The 14,653-nt window shown below is 43.3% G+C and overlaps 1 protein-coding gene across 18 annotated transcripts in view; it reads right to left on the bottom strand.

The window, feature by feature from the left end:
* Window positions 1–14,422, bottom strand: part of LOC118085215 (cystathionine beta-synthase-like protein) — a 37,465-nt gene extending 23,043 nt beyond the window's left edge. For 3 of the 18 annotated variants that reach the window (XM_035115599.3, XM_035115598.3, XM_035115604.3), the window contains exons 1-2: window positions 11,566–11,614; window positions 23–209 (exon numbers count right to left, since the gene is read on the bottom strand). In XM_035115599.3, the coding sequence (XP_034971490.1) occupies window positions 23–209; window positions 11,566–11,599 (221 nt within the window). In that variant the 5' untranslated portion in view covers window positions 11,600–11,614. Of the gene's footprint in view, window positions 1–22; window positions 235–11,430; window positions 11,456–11,565; window positions 11,763–13,867 lie in introns of those variants that run through there. The other 15 variants (XM_088667834.1, XM_035115605.3, XM_035115595.3 and 12 more) reach the window with 11 other exon arrangements.
* Between the last annotated feature and the right edge of the window lie 231 nt (window positions 14,423–14,653).

Raw genomic sequence — 14,653 nt, 5'->3', positions numbered from 1 at the left:
GTTCTATTGAATGGCAGCTTACCTTGCAACATGGCGATGGGGCGACTCAGAAGGAGATTTCCCAAGCTCCCAGGTACACTTGCTTGGAATGTCAGGCCTGATCCACTTCCTCTCCTTCTCTGGCGAGTTGCAAGGCTCCTTCTCCGGAATTCCATTGGGTGTGCAGCTGGCTGAGAAGTGAGAGCAAGCCAAGGTGTCCATCCCGGCTTCTGTGGGAAACGATGGCATTGTGACCTCAAGGGAAGAAAGGGACTAATGAAATTTTCACTTGCCATTAGTCAAAATACAGTAATTGTCAATAAATGCAATAAGTTTTACCACCTAAAATGACATGCCCTTACTGTACGTGAGACAATCGATCCATCTAGCCCAGTACTAGCTACAGTCGTACCTCGGAAGTCGAACAGAATCCATCCCGAGAAGCGGCATCAGGAACATCTCAGTAAATTAAGGGGGGAAAGGGAGAAAGCTTCCACGGCTTTTAAAAATTCTAGACTAGTTCATCTGGAATTCATTTCCATACCTTGGTTCTGATCGTAGAGTTCCCAATATTGAACAGAACAAAAGAAGAGTCCTGGTGGATCAGGCCAATGGCTTATGTAGTCCAGCATCTTGTTCTCACCATGGTTAACAAGAAGCCAAAACTAGAAGCTCCAAAGCAGAATCTGGGCACAAACAGCACTCTCCCTGAAGCCCCAGCAGTGGAGATAGTGCACAGCCATCATGACAAGGAGCCATGATCACCTTACCTTCCAAGTCCCGGACTGCAGAATCCGGCACCGGCAGCCGTGTGACACCGGAAGTTGCATCGACGTAACTTCCGGTGTCGCTTTGCCCTTCTATGGGCACCCAAAATGGCCGCCGCCGGCTTCAAAAGTAGCTTCTGCGCACAACCGGAAGTGCATTGACGCAACTTCCGGTGTCGCCCCGCCCATCTATGGGCACCAAAATTGCCCCCCGCCGACACCGGAAGTTGCATCTACGCACTTCCGGTCATGCGTAGATGTGACTTTTGAAGCCGGCGGCGGCCATTTTTTGTGCCCATAGAAGGGCAAATCAGGAAGAAAAAAATGGCCGCCGGCAGGAGAAAATAACGGAGAAAAACGGGAGACGAAGTGATACGGGGGACCACCGGGAAAAGGTAAGTAAAAACGGGGGTTTCCCGGGGAAAACGGGAGACTTGGCAGCTATGATGATCACCTTAGGCCCCATGAACTTGTCTAATCCCCTTGCTACATCTTGTGACAGTGAGTTACATAGATAACTACGGACTGCATGAAAAAGTATTTCTTTTTTTCTGTCCCCAAACCTCTGACCTTCAGCTTCATTGGATGATCCCAGGTCTAACAGTACGAGGGAGGAAAATGTCTCTCTATTCACTTTCTCCACACCAGGTAGAGTTTTATGTATCTCTACCATGTCCCCCAGCCTCCTTACTTGCCCTAAAAATGGCCAAATGTTGTAACCTTTCCTTTCAGCTCCCATGATCATCTTGCAAATTGTCCTATAATATGACTTACGTGACCTGAAAGAAAATGCCATTTCCCTTATTATACTGCACACAGCAGGCAACGTTTTTCTCCAAGATCTCAGGAAGCAAGAGGTTAAAAGGCCCCGTTATATCAATAAACAATCAGCAGCAACATTAAAGCCTGAAAGACAGGAAAATCTAGAACTAGAAACTTCAAGTGTACCAGGAAATGCTACCCCTGGACAAATAATAAAGTGCACAAAATACTCCCAAACAAGACACTACTTGGAATCTTCTAGAATTGGTGTATCTCTAGAGATTGACTCCATAATTGTCAGCAGACATTGATAATTTGGCAGCATCCTCTTCTCGCTACCTCTCAACACCGATTTGCGCTGATTCAGAAGCAAGATCATAGAAGGCTAGTATTCTCTTGTTATAAAAGGGCCCCCTTCTGCCAAGGAGAAGTTGCAACCTTAAGCACAAATTTTACCTAAATAGATATTTGCAGACCCAAGTCTTAGAGCGACAAGGAACAGGATAGGTGAGCCTACAAATTCCTAAATTTCAGATCCGCTAAAAAGCTTCCGCATTGCCCCACATAACAGTTCGCCAGACTAAACTGTGGGGTTTAGTGAAGTGAAGTGAAATGCTTTTACAAAGTGGCATTTCACCTGAAGTTTAAGACTTCTCTACTGCATCTGCAGAACCTTCATATTCTCCCTAGCAGGTGACCAATCATGTAGCAAGTACAGTCATACCTCGGGTTACAGCCGCTTCAGGTTGCGTTTTTTCAGGTTGCGCTCCATGCCGAACCCAGAAGTACTGGAACGGGTTACTTCCAGGTTTCGGTGTGCGCGCATGCGCAGAAGCACTAAATCATGCTTTGCACATGCGAAGAAGCGCCGAATTGCGACCCGCGCATGCGCAGATTGCAAACACTGCGGGTTGCGAACATGCCTCCCGCATGGATCACATTCGTAACCTGAGCGTCCACTGTATTAGCCCACTGGGAGCTATCATGAATCCACTTCCCGCACTTGCCAGTCATTAATTGTAACATTTATGCAAATGTAACCAGAAAAAAAGGCTTTGCAAAGGAAGCAGGGGAAAGTTTATTTCTTATTTCCTTCTCATATAAAGCCACTAGCTTATCTCATAAGTGGCCTTCATGCTTTGCCCTATTTCACAGGCCAAGTCTAAGAAGTGAGGGAGTAACTGGCTAATTTGAAGAAGCCTCACGTCAGGCATTTTCCCATGGCAACTCCTCTTACCTTAAAATCTTCAGATGAACCACAACACAAAACAACTTTTGGACAACAGATGGCAATAGATGCTAGCATCATACAGTAAAGTAGTGTATAAGTGTAGTGTACTTAGAATTAAGACAGCCTTTGATCATACACAGCATTGAGATCCTTGTGGATTTATCATTGGGGTGTTCTAGATAAGGGGTTGCCAATTCCAAAACCAGAGCTCTAGATTAAAACTGTTGTGAAAGACCTTGAGCTGCTTGCTTTGTAACAGGGTGATTACTGAAAAAACAAACTTCCATTTGCTTTGCCTGGCATATTGTGTCTCAGCTTGCTCTTTTGGATAAGAATAAAAAAGTCCACAACTCTTATAAGAGTAAGGAGGGGGAGGAAGAGACCTTTTCCAACATGGTGGTCACATTCCCTTCTGGGAAAATACCTGCAGGCCAGATTCTAGTCGCAGGGCAGGGTCAGAGGAAACCGTAGGTGGAACAACTGATGTAAATTTTCCCTCTGAACAACAGGCTAGTTTACACACACCTCTGTAACTTCCATCCAGAGAAGTACGAGGCATCACTCAAGTTCAAGGCAAGCCAAGCAAAAAGACCAGGGTGCGAAAAGGATCCAGTGGGGGTGTGGTCTGGGGAGTGTTCAGAGGGCCAGAAAGAAAGAGAGGCACATTCAGGGCCCACACCTGATGCTCCACACCTGAGACAGTTTAAACTGGTACAAGACATTCTGTTGCCTGTGGCGAGACACACCTCACCCCATCATATTCTCCCTGTACAGAAGCCCCCTGGATTGGCAGTTGAATCGTACTTCAACATTTGTGAAAGGTCTTATTTTGCAATCCCTGGCTGTGATTGATTATCAGTTACACATCTGGCTAGTTCAGATGGCAACCTTGAGCTAGGTCAAGAGCTCTGAGAACTCAAAGAAGATAAGTCCCTTGACCCAGGGACTGTCCATATATATATATATATTGGCCTATTCCTATCTCTTTTTCTTAATGGTGAGACGGACTATTCATAACGTAGGACTATTCTTCACAACTGTGAGCAGGGCAGTGGAGTGGGGTAGGTGGAGACAAGCGACAACAATTAACTATCATGATGTTCTCTGCAAAATAAAAAAATTCCTTCAGTAGCACCTTAAAGACCAACTAAGTTTATATTTTGGTATGAGCTTTCGTGTGCATGCACACTTCTTCAGATACACAGAAGTGTGCATGCACACGAAAGCTCATACCAAAATATAAACTTAGTTGGTCTTTAAGGTGCTACTGAAGGAATTTTTTTATTTTGCTTCGACTCAGACCAACACGGCTACCTACCTGTAACTAGAATGATGTTCTCTGTTCCTGCTGCACAGAAAAAGCATTTTGGTTCCTGAAATTCATTCTGATGATGCCGATAAAAAATGTAACTGATAGATTTATACAAGATGTGGTATGAGTGTGTGAAAACAGTCTAGAGCCAAGGATCCCCAGGCATACACCTCCAGATGGTGGAGATGTCAGACACCATCCTGGCACCCCGGTATCTTCACTTGGTCGCAAGTGGCTGATAGGTGCAAAACATAGCTGCCAAGTTTTCCCTTTTCTCACGAGGAAGCCTATTCAGCATAAGGGAAAATCCCTTTAAAAAAGGGATAACTTGGCAGCTATGGTGCAAAATGTGCCTGATGCCTGGCTCATTTTGAATACAGAGCATCAGCCAAGGGTTTTTAAGGAGGAATGGGGGTAGATATATCCCATTGCTCCAAACAGGCAAAGACAGGCACAGGACAGAAGTCAGTGGGGAGTATTTCTGTATATCACTTGCACATTAGAAGCTGATATAACCAAGTTCACTAATAAATAATTACAACCCAGTTGTTTGCCCTCATTGGTCCAGGTGCAGGTCAGGACAATGTGCTTCCATATATACCTGTAGCTCTCCAGATTTTGTTGGATTCTAGCTCCCATCATCCCCAACCCCTGGCCATGCTGGCTGGAGGTAATGGGAACTGGGCTCCAGCAATACCTGGAGGGCACCGGGTTCCCCGTCCCTGATTACAGACCCTTCTATATCCATCTTCTGTTTATGCCCTACGACTTCCATTGCCGTTGCAAATGATACTAGGAGGATCTCAGTTACTTCACAGTAATGCCTTATGCGTGCCAAGATTATGCAACTCCCACTTGAGTGGCAGTGTATCAGTGTACAGAAGCCGAAGTCATCACACTTTGCATGACATTTATAGCCTTAAAGGTGTGTAATCTCAGCTCCACTCATAGCGTGGGTCTTGCCAAACAGATTTGGGATATCTATTTCCTAAGGTTAATCAGTTATATTAAGGAGCCTGGGAGTCGTTCCAAAATCTCGTTGGTAGTTACGATATTATCCTGGCACTGCATGCAACGCTTTGCAGCAAGAAGTAGCAATGTGGAAGCAGGGCAGAAAAACAAACTGGGCTGGCGGGGAGGAGAGAGAAGAGAAATTAAAGCATTTCCCTGCCCTCCACTGTCCTGGGGTCCGATATATTGAAAAGTGTGAAACTGTACAAGCCCCACATTGGGCAAAATATTCCTGCATTGCAGGGGTTGGACTAGATGACCCTGGTGGTCCCTATGATTCTATAATTCTATGATTAACATCAGACTAGAGGAGGAGAGAACAGCGTTGCAGAATCTACCTATTGATGCAGCTAAGATTGCAGCAACTTTAGTGCCTCCTCTCTTTGAACTGTTTGATCTCACATCTTAGGTACATGCTCCATTAGAACAAACTGTAACTAAGAACTCGAAACTGATCAATTATTTCCTCCTGCCTCCCAGTCCATTTTCACTTTGTCTCTGTGTGAGAATCCTTAGCTACTTCAGGAGTCTTTCTTGGCTAAAAGAGTGGGATTTTAAATACACGTATAATTGGTGTGTCCGATGCAAAGGTCTGCACTGAGGTTATAAAATGATTTAGAAATACAGTACGTAAGATACATAGGTATAGGATTGGGTATAGTGCCTTGACCGCCAGACATGTGAAAATTATCTCAGGATTGCAGCTGGTCAGTGTTGAACATGAGCCAGCAGTGTGACAGAGCTGCAAAGTGGCTAATGCGACAAGCAGGCTGGGTTAACAGATTGTTTCCAGGACACAGAAATTAATAGCTGCACTTTATTCTGCACTAGTCAGACTTCGCCTGGAGAACTGTCTAGTTCTGAGTGATGCATTTTTAAAATGATGGGATGGGTTCAGACAAACTGAACACAGATTGTCAGGAGTACAGAAAACAAGTCTATTAGAAAGGAACTGTGTGTGTCTAGCACAGAGAGGAGAATCATAGAAAGACAAGCAAGCTGTAAACAAGTAGCTGAGGGGCTTTAATAGGGAAGGGCTGTACAAAAGCCTTGATTGCTGATCACACTAGGGATCAGGCTGCGCTTTAGGTGTGGCAGCAAGTCAGCAAGATGGCCCAACTTTACTGGACCTTCAGTCTCTGCTAAATTCAGCACAAGGCCAATGTTAAAAATTAGTAGGTGAGTAGTTTAACAGGCCTGTCCCTGCTTGTAGGGAAGTATTGCATCTGAGACAAAGGTGATAGGTAGGACTTGCTCTGATGTGCTAGTTTTATGTGCTGGGATTTTCAAAACTTCATTGTTGGGGACCGTACAAGATGCGATTTCCCATTCTGCATCTTAGAATGGTACAGCTTGAATTGAATTATGTATCCCTTTAAACCAGAGCTTTCTGAACTGCGTGTCGCGGCATGTTAGTGTGTCGGCTGCGGTGTGTAGGTGTGTCACGCTCCTCTAGGGGTTGGAAAGGGAATAGTTTAACCTCTGGTTTGCTAGAAAAACTGAACTACTGTGTCGCAAAATGATGCAAAACTGAATTACTGCATCGTGAAATGCTGCATGTCTAAAAAGTGTCACCTTCATGACCTTCTAAAAAAGTCACCATCATGAAAAGATTGGAAAGCTCTTCTTTAAACCTTGGGGTGGAGCTTATGTTGGCAGAAATGCTTATGGGCCAACCACTCCCTTCTCGGAAATGGAATTCACGTTGTGTGGCTGTATTTATTTGATTAAGTGGTGTGTCACAAATTCAGTTCATTGTGGAAGGAAATTGCCTGCTTTCCATTTCTAGAGAAAGTCTCAAGTCAAATCTAGCCCACAGTTGACTCACAGATGTAACTCTGTTTGGTAGTTTGAGAAAAGGAACTGTTGAAAAACAGCTCAACAGCTCAGTGAACTTACAAAAGAAGCTCAACAACTGTTCTTGCAACTTCCCCCCAAAAAACCTCAACAACCTTCTTAATTTTTAAATTTCTTAATTTTGGGCTACTAAAAATAAGGGTCGACTTATACATGGGGTCGTGTTATACACGGAAAAAATATGGTAGATCTGATACAAGCCTGAACTTTGCCCAGCCTTGGCCTATCTTTGTACAATATTTTAGTTCCTTTTTTTATTTTCTCTGTTACCCCTGCAGGTTCACTTCCCTAATATAAGTAAGATGAAAATAAAAGCTCTTAAGATAATTTTGTGGGGAAACCCCCAGATCACACATCATGTAGCAGAGATGCTAACTGGGTGGGAAGCTGGGCTTCAATTGTCTAGAGGCAGGGCAAGGCAAGTTAGCACTAGTGGCCCATGGAGACGTGAAAAGAACCACCAAGCCTACTGCCAGGAACATTTTGGGGTGGAAGATTCAATTATATGGCGCCAAAAGGATGGGATTTTGTCACTCTTCCATGCAGAGCGGTGGGGGCAGCTGGGTGTGGCTGGGCTTCCCTCCAGGAATCAGCTGCATTTTTTGTTCATAACTTTATTTGAACAAGACTCCTGCCCCAGGCTTCAGGCAAGCTCTGCATGGGCCTGCTTCCACGTTACCGTTCCATGTTCCTGGCCTACCTGTTATGAGGGTTGTCAGAAAAAGTGGGGAATATAATGCCAAAAAACTAGTGGCCCTTTAGTAACTTCATATATTTCACATTAATAAGACCCTCAGATTAAGCCACACATTTCAAAACAGACTCCAAAATCCAGCAAATCCTTTAAAAAATAATAATCTCAATAGCACTTTAACTCTCCTCAGATTCGAATGAGGTCAGTGATATGGACTCTATCACTGTCACTTTACAGTTCAATTGGATGGTCCTTCCTAGGAGGTGAACTGAACTAGAAACCTCTTAACGAATTTGTATTTATCAACATTTTGGATACAGGTTTCTCCACTGCAGTGCCATATTGTCTTTAGGGGGGCCACCGAACCCCCAAGTGTATGGAACCCCAATGCCTAGATTCTATCTACTTCATCAGGTTTTTAAAAAATCGTATAGTTCAGGCTTATTTTTCTGGCAAAGACACAGAGGGTGATATTTTAACAGGTGTTTAAATTGTCTTTGTATGCATTTGCATAAATATTGCAAGGCATTTGACAAGGTGCCCCATGATATTCTTGTAAAGAAGCTGGTAAAATGCGGGCTAGACAATGCTACCATTCAGTGGATTTGTAACTGGCTGACTGACCGAACCCAAAGGGTGCCCATCAATGGCTCCTCTTCATCCTGGAGAGTAGTGACTAGTGGGGTGCCACAGGGTTCTGTCCTGGGCCCAGTCTTATTCAACATCTTTATCAATGACTTGGATGAGGGCATCCTGAGCAAGTTTGCAGATGACAGCAAATTGGGAGGGGTGGCTAATACCCCAGAGGACAGGATCACACTTCAAAATGACCTTAACAGATTAGACAACTGGGCCAAAGCAAACAAGATGAATTTTAACAAGGAGAAATGTAAAGTACTACACTTGGGCAAAAAAAATGAAAGGCACAAATACAGGATGGGTGACACCTGGCTTGAGAGCAGTACATGTGAAAAGGATCTAGGAGTCTTGGTAGACCACAAACTTGACATGAGTCAACAGTGTGATGCAGCAGCTCAAAAAGCCAATGCAATTCTGGGCTGCATCAATAGGAGTATAGCGTCTAGATCAAGGGAAGTAATAGTACCACTGTATTCTGCTCTGGTCAGACCTCACCTGGAGTACTGTGTCCAGTTCTGGGCACCACAGTTCAAGAAGGATACTGACAAGCTGGAACGTGTCCAGAAGAAAGAAGATTCCACCTAAACATTAGGAAGAACTGTAAGCGCTATTCGGCAGTGGAATTTGCTACCAAGGAGTGTGGTGGAGTCTCCCACTTTGGAGGTCTTTAAGCAGAGGCTTGACAGGCATATGTCAAGAATGCTTTGATGGTGTTTCCTGCTTGGCAGGGGGTTGGACTGGATGGCCCTCCTAGGATGGCCCTTGTGGTCTCTTCCAACTCTATGATTCTCCCATTGCTCGTGTGCTCCAAGTAACTGTCAATAAATCTCCAGGATAGCAGAAGTGCTGGAAAGCCCTTGATGCCAATATTTTTAAAAATAAAGAGCCAGGGTATGGTATATTGACATAACTGGAATTTGCAGAATCAATATATTAAGCAACATCCTGACATTCTCAAACATCACAAGGCAATCCCTATCTTGATGACTTGTTTACTGGTTTGCTAAGCTATCAGGGAATTGAGAGGGAAACAGGATTTCTACAGAAAGTAATCAGATGGTTTATATTTACACTCTGAACAACATTATTATTATTTATACTTTTTAGTCTTTTCTTTTTACAAAATAGAACTCAAAGCGACATACAAAACAAAAGTAGCATGTAAATTAAAACCAACAGAAAACTAAAACAGGCTTAATAATAATTAGTTTAATAATGATGATAATTTTATTTACACCCAACCCCCGTCTATCTGACAGGATTGCCCCCAGATCTTTTCAAATATGAACCAGCAATTTCAAGTGCAAAAAGCCTGTGTTGCGTACTCTCATACTTTCATGTAGGTATACCACCCACAAAGCTCACCTCATTTTATGGAGGGAGCAACTCTGGGTGAGAAAAGGGACAACAGACATGCTCTGATGGGTATTCAAAAAAGCTTACCTCCCTACTATATTGAACTGAATGAGGCAGCCCACCCACCAAAGGACTTTGATACAGTATATGTATGGATAGAGAGAAAAGTCAGAAGTTCAGTACAGTCCACTTTGGAACAGTTATTGAAAAGACAGTCCAGAAGTGACTTTTACAGTGTAATGCTGCAACAGTAGAAAGAACTCTGATCTTTTGGCACACCGAAACTGCTACCAAAACAAAACAAAACAAAACAGTTCAGTTTGTAGCGAAATCATGAACTGACAAGCTAGTAACTATTTGACTTTACTCAGCAGTGAGATTTCATAAAAAGGGCCCCACCAGATGTTGAGCATTCATCATGATGGGTTTTTCATGATGTTATCAGGGCTGTTATACCCAAGCTTGACCTGAGTCAACAGTGTGATGCAGCAGCAAAACAAGCTAATGCTACTTAGCTGCATCAAGAGAAGTATAGTGTCCAGATCAAGGGGAATAATAGTACCACTCTATTCTGCCTTGGTCGGACCACACCTGGAATACTGTGTCCAGTTCTGGGCGCCACGATTTAAAGCTATGGTTCTATGAATACCATTTGTGCCTGCAAAGCTCTGAAATGACCACACTGCTGCATTTGTAATAGATGCATGCCCCTATTACGTTTTCTGCTAAAATCCTGTGACTTTTCATAGCACACATGTTCTGGGGGCTTTGTTGTTGTTATAGCCCAAGAATGCTCCTCCAGGAGGCAATAATGCAGTAACATTGGGGAAGAATTGCAGAATAACTAATGAAGCAGAATGATGTGTGGATGGCCCAGGATAAATCCACTATTAATGTACTGTTGTGTTGATATCACATTGCAGAAAACACCCACAAAATAAACAAACAGCAGTCACTCTGGAGGGGCCCAAACAAAAGCCAAACACACCCTAAAGCATCTCACCAGCAAACCATATTACTTATCAAAGGATTTAAATTATCAAAAAAGAAACAAATCCTGTTCAACCTTGTTTTTTCAGCCTCATCTTCAAATCTTGTGTATATCTATGTCTGTTTTCTTTACAATGTTAAAGATGGCAGTTATATATATTACCTTTCACATGTGAATGCTTGTTGGCATAAAGACAGCAATTACACGCTCTTGCCAGAAAGTGAGTTACCACAGAACAAAACCATAACACAAAAATCTTTGGACATGCACAACCTCTTAATAAAGTATTTGAGCTAAGGTGTCTTGTCTGTCGCTGCATCTACTGGTATATGTAATTAAACCCACATCTAAGTATTTTTAAAGTCATGCCCAAGATAGAATTCCCTTAAACAGCTACAATAATCATACAAACATGTTCCAGCAACTCATGAAACAATTTCACAGAATACCCATCATCCCTTCCACTCAGACTGGGATTTTCATTTTGTTTGAGAGGAATCAAAAGATTTTTGAGGTTGAATATCTATCACTACCACACAAACACACACGCCTGGGCTCTCTTTCATCCCCACAAGTACAGAAGAGATGTTAAAAGTGTGGAAAATTCTGACATACTTGGGTCCTGTGCCGTTTGAAAATTGAGAATTCACAAGCATGTTCAAACTAATATTCCAGTCATTTCCATCCCATCTGTATTCCTAATGCTTTTTAAAAATATATTCTGCACCTATTTTGTCACTTGACTATCCCCAAAGTGCATGAGCCCCGTCCTCATTTTATATTTACACATTCACTGAATGCACAAGAGGGACCGGGATTGTTTCTGCTTACCTTATCCCCAGCCTTGATACATTTACCTACAGGTGAGAACAAGCTCTGTGTGAATGTAGGATCTGAATTGAAGATCAGGAGTTTCAACTAAGAATGAAGACCCTCCAGTTGCGTGCACTCAGAGCACATTCTTACCTTCAGCACAGCCAGTGGCAAAGCTAGCAAGCATGATGATCCCACTTCCCCTCCACGTGTTCAACGAATGCGTGATTATGAAGGTGTGAACAAAGCTTCAGTTTCAGTCTTTAGCACATTTCCAATGATGCAGTTGAGGAGGGTGTGTCAAGAACGCTCATTTTGTCATTCCCTGAGGCACATGCTCACCAAACTGCATCTTCAAAGATCCATGTGAGAGTTATATACAATCTGCCTACATTACGTCAACAACTTAATAATTAGCAAGAGTAAACACTATCTCAGATAGTGCATCTTTTTAACCGAATAAAACTTCAGAAGAACAAACCAGGTACTGTATAGGAAAAGCAGTGTTCACTGTTTTACTTCTAAAGCAGTGTGGAACTTTAAAAATGTTTTCCCTTCCACATAAATTTTTGCTTACCCACACTTACAGCAACTGAATACAAATGATTTTCAAGGCACACTTATATGGGTACAACCCCTATAGAACATAGTGGGACTTACTGCCAAGTACAAATGCTCTGTAAATCAGTGACAGAATTTCAAGCCTCAGGGACATCTGCTGTTTTATCTTCATAGAATTGTATAGTTGGAAAGGACCCTGAGGAACATCGTGTACCTTTTCTTGTAAAATTGCTTCTAGATATGCCTGCCCCTTTTCAACAAAAAGAACCTGGTCTAATCAAGAGGGAAGCACATGCAGTATCTAAGATCACTGCTTCACCTGGGCAAAAAGGGTATACCGGCAACAAAAGGTAAAGCATTCAGTCTCATACCATGAATTTGCAGCCATAATGGGGAAAAAACACTAGGAACAGTGTTCCCTTTAAGAAAAAAGGAAACCATAGAAATTTCTGGAATTTTGCCAGACTGGAACCATATCCAGTATCTTTTGACCTCTGAACTCTTTCAGAAAAGCTCTCCAACCATCGTATCTGCAAAAGGCATTTGTAACTTGAGTTTGCACAAGATGCCCAACCAAGGCAGATCCTGTTTCTAATGTCCATGCATGAACAGCAAGCATTTCGGCAGGAAGTAGATTCAAATGAGTCATATACTTTTGAGTTAAGTTCAGCTTGGCATTTCCTACATAGTGGCCAAAATGTAGAACTGAACTGAGAACTACAGTACACTCATTCTCTATCCAGCGTTAATGTTCTTTATCTAAATGATGCATTTCAGATTAATCACATTTTCACTTATAAGGCTGGAATTGGGTTTTGCTTAAGGAGGCCTGCAATATGAATGTTGCAACAGCATTTTAAAACTCATAACATCTGCACCTGGTAGGGAGTGCAAACAGCTCTAGGAACATTTTACGTTCACCTACCTGGGAGTAAGTTCAACAGAATTCAGTGCAGCTCATTTCAGAGCAAAATTGCTTAGGGTCACATTGTCAGTACCACCCTAAGAAATCTATTTCTAGAATACATAAAAAGAGGCCTGCTGGAGCAGACCAAAGGCCTATCCCACACAATGATCCATCAAGCCCAGAAACAGGACACAAATTATAATAGTCCTTGCCCAATTTTTTTGTGGTTTGTTTTTGCTTTAATAACTGAAACAGACTGATTTTGCATTAATAACTGAAACAAGTTGCGTACACATGGGCTTAGCCAAAAGGAGGCAGGGAGAGGCAGCTGCCCCCACTAACTAAATCAATAAAAATACATAGCTGAGGTTCTGCCTCCCCTAACAAAATGCCTGCCCCTCCCCCAACAAAAATCCTGGCTACGCCCATGTGTAAAGTATACATTAAATCACACACACACACCCCAAAAAATATTGGAAACTGTAGCTCTTTGAAGGGTAAACTACAGTTCCCATGACTGTGCATGTGTGCTTTAAATACATGGTTATGTACGCAGCCTAGGTAAAGGATTTCATGAGAAGTATATGTTGGGAAAGACTGAGGGTAGAAGGAGAAGGGGACGACAGAGGATGAGATGGTTGGACAGTGTTTGCAAAGCTACCAACATGAGTTTGACCAAACTGCGAGAGGAAGTGGAAGACAGGAGTGCCTGGCGTGCTCTGGTCCATGGGATCACAAAGAGTAAGACACGACTAAACAACAACAACAACAACATAGATTATATATTATTGCCTCTGTCCTAGTAAGCATTTTTCTCTCCATTGCCTAATGGGGTTTTGCTGTTTTTTTGGAGAGATAGCAAGGGAAGGCTGGCCCCCAACCAAGAAAAATTACAGAAATAAAGTTTGTTCAGAAGCAACCTTCACTAAAGGAAGGAAGAAGAAATTAAAACCCATCATCTGCCGTTTGCCGCTGCTTCCAGCTCACCTGTTGAGAACTAGATGATGCAACCGGAAGGTGTATGAGAAGAAACAGGCGCTGCCCCAAGGCTCCGGGACGGGGTGGGGGGTGGGGAGAGACAAAGTGCCCAACGCAAACACACCCTTAACAAAGAAGTCGTCTAGCGATTGGGGCGGTCAGAATTGGCGCTGCCTGCACCTCGTCCTTTCCTCGCCCACTTATTGCCGCTAGATCAGATGTGCATCCCACTCCTTACTAATCGCGGGGAGAGAGGATAAAACCAAGACTTACCTGGGTGCCTGAAAGGAAGAAAAGGGCAACGGGCTAGCTACGTGGATGGGAAACGCTCCCTCCGAGCAGAGCAGAGAAGCAGCGCCTGATGCAGCCGCGCAGAGGGTTGCTCGGCGTGCGCAAGCAGCCTTTCCCAGCCCACATTATCTTTTGGAAAGAGAGCGGGCGGTGATTGGCTAGGGCGGGGGCGTAGGGGTGACACACCCCGCCAATGAGAAGGCGGCGTTTCAGTCCTGCAGTCTGCGCAGATGGTTTCTCCGAGCTGCATGGCAAAGGGAAATATTACGACACAGGGAACTCAGATAGGTTGTAGGGCGGCAGTTCTTTTGCTTGAAGACTGGCTTTCCGGGTTATTTTTGATGCCTTGGCTCGCTCTCTCGGCTTCGAGACACACACAGCTGCTCATAATAAGATGTCATGTAAATGTGGCTTGAAATGCAACCCCTGTGTTTTAAGATTCCCTTTATCTCTGTAGGTGTTTTGTTTTTAAAAATTCGCCTCTGAATCTTATTTGTCATTAAT

The sequence above is a fragment of the Zootoca vivipara genome, chromosome 4 (assembly GCF_965207765.1).
Source record: "Zootoca vivipara chromosome 4, rZooViv2.hap1.1, whole genome shotgun sequence".
Classification (NCBI taxonomy): Eukaryota; Metazoa; Chordata; class Lepidosauria; order Squamata; family Lacertidae; genus Zootoca; species Zootoca vivipara.
Note: the sequence above shows the minus strand (reverse complement) of the source record. Positions and strands in the feature narration are given on the sequence as shown.